The 14,228-nt window shown below is 42.6% G+C and overlaps 1 protein-coding gene across 1 annotated transcript in view; it reads left to right on the top strand.

Annotated features, from left to right (window-relative positions):
* Positions 1-14,228, top strand: part of robo3 (roundabout, axon guidance receptor, homolog 3 (Drosophila)) — a 342,818-nt gene that overhangs the window by 312,445 nt on the left and 16,145 nt on the right. Inside the window, 1 exon segment of the mRNA XM_038779342.1 lies at positions 4,289-4,446. Coding sequence (XP_038635270.1) covers positions 4,289-4,446 — 158 coding nt within the window.

Raw genomic sequence — 14,228 nt, 5'->3', positions numbered from 1 at the left:
AAAAAAAATTGTTCCCTACATTACCAAACTGGCTTTCACCTCATTGGCAGTAAACTGCTTTGAGATGCAGGTGATATAGTCTCTTGTCTTTCTTTTTATTTAATATTCTTTGGTGATCTGCTGAAACAGATCACTTCAGGATTGGGTGTTGTGTATAGTTAAATGGGTAAAGTAGGTAACAAGCCCCTTCTTTCTCCAAGCACTATGCCTCTAACCCTTTATGGACAATAAGTTCCGTTCCCATGAAGGAAATTACTAAATTTATACTCCCGCAATCCCTGATGATAAGTGAGCAATGCTTGATGGATTCCATCACCCCTCTTCAGTTCTGGCCTGCTGCTTTCCACAGGCAGCATTCTCCCATCCCCCCAACCCTAACAGTTGACCACCATGTTTGGCGGAATACTTTGACGCTCAAAGTGATATCAGACTACTCGGGTTAAATTATTGAGTGTAAATTGAATAAACCTGGTTCATATTTCCTTGAAACCAAAAGATTGAGGGATGATCTGGCTGAGGTCGTGAATATGACTAATATGCATCAAGGAATAGATAAAGAGAAACCATTTTCTCTGTTTGAAGTATCAAGAATTTAAATCTTTGTTTAATGTGAGGACCATCTAGAAGAGAAATTAGGAAGCACATTTTCACATAACAGGTGGTTTAAATTTGGAATTCTCCCCAGAAAAGGACATGGATGCTGGATCAAATAGGACTTTTAAGGTCAGAATTGATGGATTTTCCTTGAAAGATGTCAAGTGATGTGGAAATAAGGAGGGTAAATAGAGTTGAGGAACAGGGCAGCCATGATCTAGTTGAAGGGCAGAGGAGGGCTAGGGTGTTGAATTGCCCACTACTGTTCCTCTGTTCCCATATACTAACCCACTGGTCCATATTCTGTTGGATTACATTCTGGTTGTGATGGCCTTTGATGCCGAAGATCAGTTTATTCCCACTCTACTGGGACACACCTTAACCAGTTGGGCCCATCCAGCAGCACTGGCCTCTTTAGAGTTGCTTCAACCTATCATGGCTGCACAGGAGATGCCTGCCCCTTTAAATTTGTTTACGGTGGAATTAAAACCAATTGCTATAAAATTTCACAATTCATAACCTTTTATCCTAGATGGGAGAATAAATCATAATCAAAATGGCCACAAAATTCTTTTAACAAGGTTGAGGTCCAATTAGTTCCTTTTCAACAATTTCCCAATACTTGGCACAGTGGGGCCTGAGGTGCTTATGGCAGATTGATTGGGTCAGCATTAAACTTCACCGGAAACCTTAAATTAGCTGCTATATGGGAAAGTGCAGTAACCGGGGTGTGACATTCCATCGGAGCTGGAGTTAATTGATTGCATTAATTCTAATCCTGCGCTGATGTTTGTTCAAGTGCTTTAAGTATATGAAAATTCTGCAGAATTATTAAGAGTGCTGAGACAGCAAGGCAATGGGATGTTAAGCACAGGCAAATCTCGTATACTCACTTTGTTACCGAAACAGAGAAAAATAGACACAGCAAGTGTTCCTGAATTCCATTTCACTGTTACTGGTGCATCAATTATTTTTTCTTTCCATCTGTGCCACTGCCAGGCTCCATGCTGTTCCACTCTCCAGGCAGTTCTCTGACATTCCTGTGCACTGCACCCTATCTTTAAATGGAAAAGTTTTTCAAGTAATAAGTGTTCACAATGGCATAATAGTAAAAGTTTCCGAAACTGACGGTGTTGGAGGTCTTATTAATATCAGTGGGGATGTTGCCAGTAACACAGTGCTGGCTGGCAGAGTTACCGAGCTCAACATTGTTGGTGAGCTGGTGTGTCAGTAAGTAATGCAGGGTATGGGCTGTGTGGAGTTACTGAGCTTCTGAGTGTGAGAGACCTGGAGTGACATCAGGAGAGCTGCAGCCATTATTGAAGGGTGCTGATTGAGAAGAATGATTGCGCTTGCAGTGTGAGGAGGCTAAATTGCCATCAGTAGCGATACAGTGACACATGGTGCAGGGAAGTGTTACTGTTCCTGACAATGTGAGGGAGCCGGATTAACATCAGTAAAGATGTTCATCGGGTGCTTTAGTTTCTTCAACTCCCAGTGTGAGTTCCACTATTTCATTCCCTGTCGAGTGTCATGATGGCATTATTGACAACCCAACATACTTCTTCTAATGCAAAACAGTAAAACTGTCACCACCATGACGCAAGGTGGCAAAGGAATACTCCTCCTTTGCACCAGTCAATTTTGTGGCTGGGATCTTTAAGCACCAAATGAGATAGCCATCATTTTCCTCTCCTCCTGTAGCATCTGTTCTGGTGTTGCCCCAATAAACTCGCTGTTGAATGTATTGGGAAGTTGGAATGAAATGAAAAATAAAGAATTGGATATAAAAAGAAACAGATAGGGATTTAGCTGCACTGAGGACTTGTGCAAAGCAGATTAGCCTAATAGCCAGGTGAAAAAGATACTTTGTTGAGCAAAGAGAAGACCAGCAGTCCATTGACCTAGATCTGTACCACACTCAGTTGCAAAGCAGAGCTCTCAGAGGAATCAAGCTGTTGTTCATAAAGAAAAAGCAGAAGGCTGCTTGTGTTAGACCTCCAGATGTTCTACTGAATGGTTCCCCAAAAATAAAGCTACAGGTCCTGTGTGGGAATTATTTACTGAATTTGACTCATAGTGTTAAAACCTATGGGATGTAGTTTTGGGGAAGGTGTATTCTCAGAGTTTAGGAAAAGAGATAGATATGGATTGGGGGAGTTAATGTAAGTATACGGTCTGGGTAACCATTATTGTAGTTAATTGCAACTGTTGTTCTTTAATGTTGCCTTTCTCATTGTCCTTTTTTAAAGTTGAATAAACATTTGTTATCTGAATAATTTACAACAGGGCTGACCCCTTTCCTCACTGGGTTTCAGACACTTTTTCCAAATTGCAAAAATAAATAGTTAAGAACCGGTGTTTCAAGATTTTTTCTGGGATTTGGGATACCCTCACATGGAACATTCGCAGGATTCCTAACAAATAATTAAGGAGCCCATAATATCCAGAAACCTCCCGGCACAACATTTGCATTAGTCTCAATGGATGACTATGGGTGGACATTATATTAAGTAGCCCACTGTGTGGGGCAAAACCTTGGTGAATGGATGACTAGAGTTCTATAAGTATCCAAATTTCAAATATTGAAATTAAGCAAAATCCCAGAAATCACACGTGACATATTATTTATCTCGTATTTATATAAAGGATCTCAACATTATATTTATTTAGCAGGTGGAAAAAGGCTATTTATCAAGTGAGTTTGCCTTTTTTCATAAAGCAATCACACCTATCCAACCTTCTCACTGTAGTCATCAATCCCACACTTCAAATGTGCAGCCATGTTCGATGGGAGCTTCTGTCGCTGCAGGGACGAGACAGCTTCAGGCCAATCAGATTGGCCAGCAGCTCTCTAACGTGGTATGGTTGGCCTTCCTGAATCCCGCCTGCAGCCAATTATCGCTCATTGTGCATGAGATGACTGCAGTCTGTTCCCCACCAACTCTTCAGACAGGAAATCCGGCAATCCTAAAAATCCTAACCTAGGTGTCCTCCTTCGACCATCACAACCAAATATGAATTAAGTAGTTAATTAAGCGTTGCTGCCTTTGTCTGTATAGAAAAGTGACTGTGCATGCATTGACTTGATTGTGAGATGGGGGTAACATTGACAAAGTGCTAGCCCCTCAGTGTCCTTCGGGCTATCAAGAGCCAAGCACATAATTGACAACTGGGACTGTACGTAGGCCTGAATATGTGTGGATGCCATTTTACTTTTCTGAAGCATATTCATGAAGTTATTTTGTTTAGACAACAAACCATCAGGTTTCATGGTCATTCTTTCTTATGTTAGTAACCCACAAACTTCAGTTTCACACTTGCCACAGTGGGGGACCTCCGCATTGTTAAGCCAGGTAAGTGAAGTGAAGTCACCATGTTTCCAGATGACCATAGGCTACTTTCCTCTTTCAGGGGGAGAGCTCACTGGGGATGATTTAACCTGAGGGTCATCACACCTCAGGTGAGGGGCAAGGTTGAGAAGGTGGGGCCTTCATGAATAACCTCAGCTGGTACGGGAATTGAACCCATGCCTTTGGCCTTGCCAGATACTATGATCATGAAATGCTGTCTTCCTTTATTGGCTGTGAAGTGTTTTGAAATGTGAAAGGTGCCATTTAAGTGAAAGCTCTTTACTAATTGATAGTTTTCCGCAGATGAAGTAACTCCATTTTTTTTTTACTTGCTCTTGCAGAAGATGACTTGATACCTTACAGTAAACCCACCTTCCTGCAACGGGGTCAAATGTCAAGTAATTGTTCCACAACAGGAAGTTCATCCTCCAGAGGTTCAACAGGGTCACGGGGTCATGTAGCAGGCCGGAGCAGAGGAGCTGGAGCAGACCGCAGTGAGGTAAGAGGTAGTACGAGGATCTGAGCCATGAGGTGGTGTAGGACCCATACACCAAGATCTGTTCCTCAAAAACATTGTCGGGCCTGTTAAACCTACTGGAGGAATGTGGCTGTAGTAAACCTTCCTGCCATCCCCAGTTTATATGTAGGTCTCTACTTCAGATTGTCATTATTCCACAGTGCACATGCAAGGTTAAGAATATAATTGACTAACTGGCATTTAGCTTGTCACAAAAAGGTTTGCAACAAGAGTCTTGCCTATCTGGCACATGGTACCATCGATATGGGCAAGAGTGGCCATATGGCAGTTTGCAGAATCAACAGTTTACTGACTAGTAGTGCATTGTGTCCTGCAAACATCTCTCAGAACATTTCCCACCAGTTTTATCATGTAAACAGCAAAGCCAGGGCAAAGAATGGAACGCATCTTCAACCCCATGACTTCTGAGATAAAGGACCCTGAAAACCCACAGGATATCTCAATGTCCCTTTGTGATTCTTGGTGGAAAGCCTTGCGACACAGCCATTGTCAGAATTAAGTAGGATTTACACACCCGAAACCAGTCATTCAGGTGACTCAACCTGTTTGGTCTGTGCCTGCGTTTCTGCAGCACATGAGCCTCTTTCCATCTCTCTTCACTTAAACCTTAGCAGCCTTCTGTTCCTTTTTTTCTCCCCTCTGCATTTTTCTTACAACTCCTGAAAAACATCTACACGATTCATCTCAGCTACTCCCACATAGCAGCTAGTTCCATATTCCATCACTTTCTGGATAAAAGACATACAGCCTGAAGTGCCCACTTTATATTAATACAAGAAATTCCTTGGAATTTTAGGACAGTACATCCTATGTAGCCACACATAACTTTGGAGGTGATGAAACTCAAAAAGTGCCTTGATACTTGTAACATAAAAGTGCGTGTTTCCTTCTTGAGGCGGTGTTTTCTGCTAATAGATATGAAAGTTATAAGTGTTGAAAATTGCGACCCAAAGGTCAGCATCAAACTGGCTCAAGTACAACAAAATGCAAAGTAAAGCTTCCTTGTAATGAGAGTACAGCATGTTACAGGTTCTGTTTCGGTACAGGTGTAAGTGCGGCAAAGACAGCCTAGGGACTGTATTAACTGATCATTTACCATTGCGGTATCGGGATTATTATCAAAAGCAGCTTGCGCCAACACTGAATTGTGTTCAGCATTCACGTGGAGCTGCGTAGATTCTACAATATCTGTAAGTGTACAGGAGTAGTTCAGTACAACAATCCCTGTATTTATATACTACCTGCGTTTGTACAGCAACATTTGTATCTACCAGACTGGGTCATGGTACCAAATTCTCTCTGTGCAAATTGGCTCTGTACAGTAATTCCTCTATCTGTACAGATTGGCTCAGGGCAGTAATTCCTGTATCTGTGCAGATTGGCTCAGTACACTCATTCCTATATCTGTACAGATTGGCTCAGTACAGTAATTCCTGTATGTGTACAGATTGGCTCAGTACAGTAATTCCTCTATCTGTACAGATTGGCTCAGTACAGTAATTCCTGTATCTGTGCAGATTGGCTCAGTACAGTAATTCCTGTATCTGTACAGATTGGCTCAGTACAGTAATTCCTGTATCTGTACAGATTGGCTCAGAACAGTAATTCCTGTATCTGTACAGATTGGCTCAGTACAGTAATTCCTGTACCTGTACAGACTGGCTCAGTACAGTGATCCCTGTATCTGTGCTGATTGGCTCAGTACAGTAATTCCTGTATCTGGTCAGATTGGCTCAGGGCAGTAATTCCTGTATCTGTACAGATTGGCTCTGTGCAGTAATTTCTGTATCTGTACAGATTGGCTCAGAGCAGTAATTCCTGTATCTGTACAGATTGGCTCGGGGCAGTAATTCCTGTATCTGTACAGATTGGCTCAGTACAGTAATTCCTGTATCTGTACAGATTGGCTCAGTACAGTAATTCCTGTACCTGTACAGATTGGCTCAGTACAGTAATTCCAGTACCTGTACAGATTGGCTCAGTACAGTAATTCCTGTACCTGTACAGATTGGCTCAGTCCAGTAATCCCTGTACCTGTACAGATTGGCTCGGTACAGTGATTCCTGTAGCTGTACAGATTGGCTCAGTGCAGTAATTCCTGTATCTGTACAGATTGGCTCAGGGCAGTAATTCCTGTATCTGTACAGATTGGCTCAGTACAGTAATTCCTGTATCTGTACAGATTGGCTCAGTACAGTGATTCCTGTATCTGTACAGATTGGCTCTGTGCAGTAATTCCTGTATCTGTACAGATTGGCTCAGTGCAGTAATTCCTGTATCTGTACAGATTGGCTCAGTACAGTAATTGTGTATCTGTACAGATTGGCTCAGTACTGTAATTCCTGTATCTGGACAGACTGGCTCAGTACAGTGATTCCTGTACCTGTATAGATTAGCTCAGTGCAGTGATTCCTGTATTTGTAAAGATTGGCTCAGTACAGTGATTCCTGTACCTGTACAGATTGGCTCAGGACAGTAATTCCTGTATCTGTGCAGACTGGCTCAGTACAGTGATTCCTGTACCTGTACAGATTAGCTCAGTGCAGTGATTCCTGTATCTGTACAGATTGGCTCAGTACAGTAATTCCTTTATCTGTGCAGATTGGCTCAGTACCGTAATTCCTGTATCTGTACAGTTTGGCTCAGTATAGTTAATCCTGTATCTGTACAGATTGGCTCAGTACAGTAATTCCTGTACCTGTGCAGATTGGATCAGTACAGTTATTCCTGTATCTGTGCAGATTGGCTCAGTACAGTAATTCCTGTATCTGTACACACTGGCTCAGTACAGTAATTCCTGTCACTGTACAAATTGGCTAAGTACAGTAATTCCTGTATCTGTACAGACTGGCTCAGTACAGTGGTTCCTGTACCTGTACAGTGTGGTTCAGTACAGTAATCCCCGTATCTGGTCAGATTGGCTCAGTACAGTAATTCCAGTATCTGAGTCTATTGGCTCAGTACAGTAATTCCTGTATCTGTGCAGATTGGCTCAGTACCGTAATTCCTGCATCTGTGCTGATTGGCTCAGTACAGTGATTCCGGTATCTGTGCAGATTGGCTCAGTACAGTAATTCCTGTATCGGTACAGATTGGCTCAGTGCAGTAATTCCTGTATCTGTACAGATTTGCTCAGTACAGTAATTCCTGTATCTGTGCAGATTGGCTCAGTACAGTAATTCCTGTATCTGTGCAGATTGGCTCAGTACAGTAATTCCTGTATCTGTGCAGATTAGCTCAGTACAGAGATTCCTGTATCTGTGCAGATTGGCCTAGTACAGTAATTCCTGTATCTGTACAGATTGGCTCAGTGCAGTAATTCCTGTATCTGTACAGATTTGCTCAGTACAGTAATTCCTGTATCTGTGCAGATTGGATCAGTACAGTAATTCCTGTATCTGTACACACTGGCTCAGTACAGTAATTCCTGTCACTGTACACATTGGCTAAGTACAGTAATTCCTGTATCTGTACAGACTGGCTCAGTACAGTGGTTCCTGTACCTGTACAGAGTGGTTCAGTACAGTAATTCCTGTACCTGTGCTGATGGATCAGTACAGTTATTACTCTATCTGTACAGACTGGCACAGTACAGTAATTCCTGTATCTGGACAGATTGGCTCAGTACAGTAATTCCTGTATCAGTACAGATTGGCTCTGTACAGTGGTTCCTGTACCTGTACAGAATGGCTCAGTGCAGTAATTCCCGTATCGGGTCAGATTGGCTCAGTACAGTAATTCCTGTATCTGTGCAGATTGGCTCAGTACAGTAATTCCTGTATCTGTGCAGATTGGCTCAGTACAGTAATTCCTGTATCTGTGCAGATTGGCGCTGTACAGTAATTCCTGTATCTGTACAGATTGGCTCTGTACAGTGGTTCCTGTACCTTTACAGAATGGCTCAGTGCAGTAATTCCCGTATCTTGTCAGAATGGCTCAGTACAGTAATTCCTGTATCTGTGCAGATTGGCTCAGTACAGTAATTCCTGTATCTGTACAGATTGGCTCAGTGCAGTAATTCCTGTATCTGTGCTGATTGGCTCAGTACAGTAATTCCTGTATCTGTACAGATTGACTCAGTACAGTAATTCCTGTATCTGTGCTGATTGGCTCAGTACAGTAATTCCTGTATCTGTACAGATTGGCTCAATACATTGACTCCTGCATCTGTAAAGATTGGCTCAGTAGTGATTCCTGTATCTGTACAGATTGGCTCAGTACACTAATTCCTGTATCTGTACAGATTCGCTCAGTGCAGTAATTGCTGTATCTGTACAGATTGGCTCAGTGCAGTAATTCCTGTATCTGTGCAGATTGGCTTAGTACAGTGATTCCTGTATCTGTGCAGATTGGCTCAGTATAGTAATTCCTGTATCTGTACAGATTGGCTCAGTACAGTAATTCCTGTATCTGTACAGATTGACTCAGTGCAGTAATTCCTGTATCTGTGCAGATTGGCTCAGTACAGAGATTCCTGTATCTGTGCAGATTGGCCTAGTACAGTAATTCCTGTATCTGTACAGATTGGCTCAGTGCAGTAATTCCTGTATCTGTACAGATTTGCTCAGTACAGTAATTCCTGTATCTGTGCAGATTGGCTCAGTATAGTAATTCCTGTATCTGTACACACTGGCTCAGTACAGTAATTCCTGTCACTGTACAAATTGGCTAAGTACAGTAATTCCTGTATCTGTACAGACTGGCTCAGTACAGTGGTTCCTGTACCTGTACAGAGTGGTTCAGTACAGTAATCCCCGTATCTGGTCAGATTGGCTCAGTACAGTAATTCCAGTATCTGAGTCTATTGGCTCAGTACAGTAATTCCTGTATCTGTGCAGATTGGCTCAGTACCGTAATTCCTGCATCTGTGCTGATTGGCTCAGTACAGTGATTCCGGTATCTGTGCAGATTGGCTCAGTACAGTAATTCCTGTATCTGTACAGACTGGCTCAGTACAGTGGTTCCTGTACCTGTACAGTGTGGTTCAGTACAGTAATCCCCGTATCTGGTCAGATTGGCTCAGTACAGTAATTCCAGTATCTGAGTCTATTGGCTCAGTACAGTAATTCCTGTATCTGTGCAGATTGGCTCAGTACCGTAATTCCTGCATCTGTGCTGATTGGCTCAGTACAGTGATTCCGGTATCTGTGCAGATTGGCTCAGTACAGTAATTCCTGTATCGGTACAGATTGGCTCAGTGCAGTAATTCCTGTATCTGTACAGATTTGCTCAGTACAGTAATTCCTGTATCTGTGCAGATTGGCTCAGTACAGTAATTCCTGTATCTGTCCAGATTGGCTCAGTACAGTAATTCCTGTATCTGTGCAGATTAGCTCAGTACAGAGATTCCTGTATCTGTGCAGATTGGCCTAGTACAGTAATTCCTGTATCTGTACAGATTGGCTCAGTGCAGTAATTCCTGTATCTGTACAGATTTGCTCAGTACAGTAATTCCTGTATCTGTGCAGATTGGATCAGTACAGTAATTCCTGTATCTGTACACACTGGCTCAGTACAGTAATTCCTGTCACTGTACACATTGGCTAAGTACAGTAATTCCTGTATCTGTACAGACTGGCTCAGTACAGTGGTTCCTGTACCTGTACAGAGTGGTTCAGTACAGTAATTCCTGTACCTGTCCTGATGGATCAGTACAGTTATTACTCTATCTGTACAGACTGGCACAGTACAGTAATTCCTGTATCTGGACAGATTGGCTCAGTACAGTAATTCCTGTATCAGTACAGATTGGCTCTGTACAGTGGTTCCTGTACCTGTACAGAATGGCTCAGTACAGTAATTCCTGTATCTGTGCAGATTGGCTCAGTACAGTAATTCCTGTATCTGTGCAGATTGGCTCAGTACAGTAATTCCTGTATCTGTGCAGATTGGCGCTGTACAGTAATTCCTGTATCTGTACAGATTGGCTCTGTACAGTGGTTCCTGTACCTGTACAGAATGGCTCAGTGCAGTAATTCCCGTATCTTGTCAGAATGGCTCAGTACAGTAATTCCTGTATCTGTGCAGATTGGCTCAGTACAGTAATTCCTGTATCTGTACAGATTGGCTCAGTGCAGTAATTCCTGTATCTGTGCTGATTGGCTCAGTACAGTAATTCCTGTATCTGTACAGATTGACTCAGTACAGTAATTCCTGTATCTGTGCTGATTGGCTCAGTACAGTAATTCCTGTATCTGTACAGATTGGCTCAATACATTGACTCCTGCATCTGTAAAGATTGGCTCAGTAGTGATTCCTGTATCTGTACAGATTGGCTCAGTACACTAATTCCTGTATCTGTACAGATTCGCTCAGTGCAGTAATTGCTGTATCTGTACAGATTGGCTCAGTGCAGTAATTCCTGTATCTGTGCAGATTGGCTTAGTACAGTGATTCCTGTATCTGTGCAGATTGGCTCAGTATAGTAATTCCTGTATCTGTACAGATTGGCTCAGTACAGTAATTCCTGTATCTGTACAGATTGACTCAGTGCAGTAATTCCTGTATCTGTGCAGATTGGCTCAGTACAGAGATTCCTGTATCTGTGCAGATTGGCCTAGTACAGTAATTCCTGTATCTGTACAGATTGGCTCAGTGCAGTAATTCCTGTATCTGTACAGATTTGCTCAGTACAGTAATTCCTGTATCTGTGCAGATTGGCTCAGTATAGTAATTCCTGTATCTGTACACACTGGCTCAGTACAGTAATTCCTGTCACTGTACAAATTGGCTAAGTACAGTAATTCCTGTATCTGTACAGACTGGCTCAGTACAGTGGTTCCTGTACCTGTACAGAGTGGTTCAGTACAGTAATCCCCGTATCTGGTCAGATTGGCTCAGTACAGTAATTCCAGTATCTGAGTCTATTGGCTCAGTACAGTAATTCCTGTATCTGTGCAGATTGGCTCAGTACCGTAATTCCTGCATCTGTGCTGATTGGCTCAGTACAGTGATTCCGGTATCTGTGCAGATTGGCTCAGTACAGTAATTCCTGTATCTGTACAGATTGGCTCAGTGCAGTAATTCCTGTATCTGTACAGATTTGCTCAGAACAGTAATTCCTGTATCTGTGCAGATTGGCTCAGTACAGTAATTCCTGTATCTGTACACACTGGCTCAGTACAGTAATTCCTGTCACTGTACAAATTGGCTAAGTACAGTAATTCCTGTATCTGTACAGCCTGGCTCAGTACAGTGGTTCCTGTACCTGTACAGAGTGGTTCAGTACAGTAATCCCCGTATCTGGTCAGATTGGCTCAGTACAGTAATTCCAGTATCTGAGTGTATTGGCTCAGTACAGTAATTCCTGTATCTGTGCAGATTGGCTCAGTACAGTAATTCCAGTATCTGTGCTGATTGGCTCAGTTCAGTGATTCCTGTACCTGTACTGATTGGCTCAGTACACTGATTCCTGTATCTGTACAGATTGGCTCAGTAGTGATTCCTGTATCTGTACAGATTGGCTCAGTACAGTAATTCCTGTATCTGTGCAGATTGGCACAGTACAGTGATTCCTGTACTTGTACAGATTGGCTCAGTACAGTAATTCCTGTATCTGTACTGATTGGCTCTGTCCAGTGATTCCGGTACCAGTACAGAATGGCTCAGTACAGTAATTCCTGTATCTGTACAGACTGGCTCAGTACGGTGATTCCTGGACCTGTACAGGTTAGCTCAGTGCAGTAATTCCTGTATTTGTGCAGATTGACTCAGCACAGTAATTTGTGTATCTGTACAGATTGGCTCAGTACTGTAATTCCTGTATCTGGACAGACTGGCTCAGTACAGTGATTCCTGTACCTGTATAGATTAGCTCAGTGCAGTGATTCCTGTATCTGTACAGATTGGCTCAGTACAGTAATTCCTGTATCTGTGCAGATTGGCTCAGTACCGTAATTCCTGTATCTGTACAGTTTGGCTCAGTATAGTTAATCCTGTATCTGTACAGATTGGCTCAGTACAGTAATTCCTGTACCTGTGCAGATTGGATCAGTACAGTTATTCCTGTATCTGTGCAGATTGGCTCAGTACAGTAATTCCTGTATCTGTACACACTGGCTCAGTACAGTAATTCCTGTCACTGTACAAATTGGCTAAGTACAGTAATTCCTGTATCTGTACAGACTGGCTCAGTACAGTGGTTCCTGTACCTGTACAGTGTGGTTCAGTACAGTAATCCCCGTATCTGGTCAGATTGGCTCAGTACAGTAATTCCAGTATCTGAGTCTATTGGCTCAGTACAGTAATTCCTGTATCTGTGCAGATTGGCTCAGTACCGTAATTCCTGCATCTGTGCTGATTGGCTCAGTACAGTGATTCCGGTATCTGTGCAGATTGGCTCAGTACAGTAATTCCTGTATCTGTACAGATTGGCTCAGTGCAGTAATTCCTGTATCTGTACAGATTTGCTCAGTACAGTAATTCCTGTATCTGTGCAGATTGGCTCAGTACAGTAATTCCTGTATCTGTCCAGATTGGCTCAGTACAGTAATTCCTGTATCTGTGCAGATTAGCTCAGTACAGAGATTCCTGTATCTGTGCAGATTGGCCTAGTACAGTAATTCCTGTATCTGTACAGATTGGCTCAGTGCAGTAATTCCTGTATCTGTACAGATTTGCTCAGTACAGTAATTCCTGTATCTGTGCAGATTGGATCAGTACAGTAATTCCTGTATCTGTACACACTGGCTCAGTACAGTAATTCCTGTCACTGTACACATTGGCTAAGTACAGTAATTCCTGTATCTGTACAGACTGGCTCAGTACAGTGGTTCCTGTACCTGTACAGAGTGGTTCAGTACAGTAATTCCTGTACCTGTGCAGATGAATCAGTACAGTTATTACTCTATCTGTACAGACTGGCACAGTACAGTAATTCCTGTATCTGGACAGATTGGCTCAGTACAGTAATTCCTGTATCAGTACAGATTGGCTCTGTACAGTGGTTCCTGTACCTGTACAGAATGGCTCAGTGCAGTAATTCCCGTATCGGGTCAGATTGGCTCAGTACAGTAATTCCTGTATCTGTGCAGATTGGCTCAGTACAGTAATTCCTGTATCTGTGCAGATTGGCTCAGTACAGTAATTCCTGTATCTGTGCACATTGGCACTGTACAGTAATTCCTGTATCTGTACAGATTGGCTCTGTACAGTGGTTGCTGTACCTGTACAGAATGGCTCAGTGCAGTAATTCCCGTATCTTGTCAGATTGGCTCAGTACAGTAATTCCTGTATCTGTACAGATTGGCTCAGTGCAGTAATTGCTGTATCTGTTCAGATTGGCTCAATACATTGACTCCTGCATCTGTACACATTGGCTCAGTAGTGATTCCTGTATCTGTACAGATTGGCTCAGTACACTAATTCCTGTATCTGTACAGATTGGCTCAGTGCAGTAATTCCTGTATCTGTGCTGGTTGGCTCAGTACAGTAATTCCTGTATCTGTACAGATTGACTCAGTACAGTAATTCCTGTATCTGTGCTGATTGGCTCAGTACAGTAATTCCTGTATCTGTACAGATTGGCTCAGTACAGTAATTCCTGTATCTGTACAGATTGGCTCAGTGCAGTAATTGCTGTATCTGTACAGATTGGCTCAATACATTGACTCCTGCATCTGTACACATTGGCTCAGTAGTGATTCCTGTATCTGTACAGATTGGCTCAGTACACTAATTCCTGTATCTGTACAGATTCGCTCAGTGCAGTAATTGCTGTATCTGTACAGATTGGCTCAGTGCAG

The sequence above is a fragment of the Scyliorhinus canicula genome, chromosome 19 (assembly GCF_902713615.1).
Source record: "Scyliorhinus canicula chromosome 19, sScyCan1.1, whole genome shotgun sequence".
Lineage (NCBI taxonomy): Eukaryota > Metazoa > Chordata > Chondrichthyes > Carcharhiniformes > Scyliorhinidae > Scyliorhinus > Scyliorhinus canicula.
The sequence above is the reverse complement of the archived record's forward strand: the minus strand, read 5'-3'. Positions and strand labels throughout refer to the sequence as shown.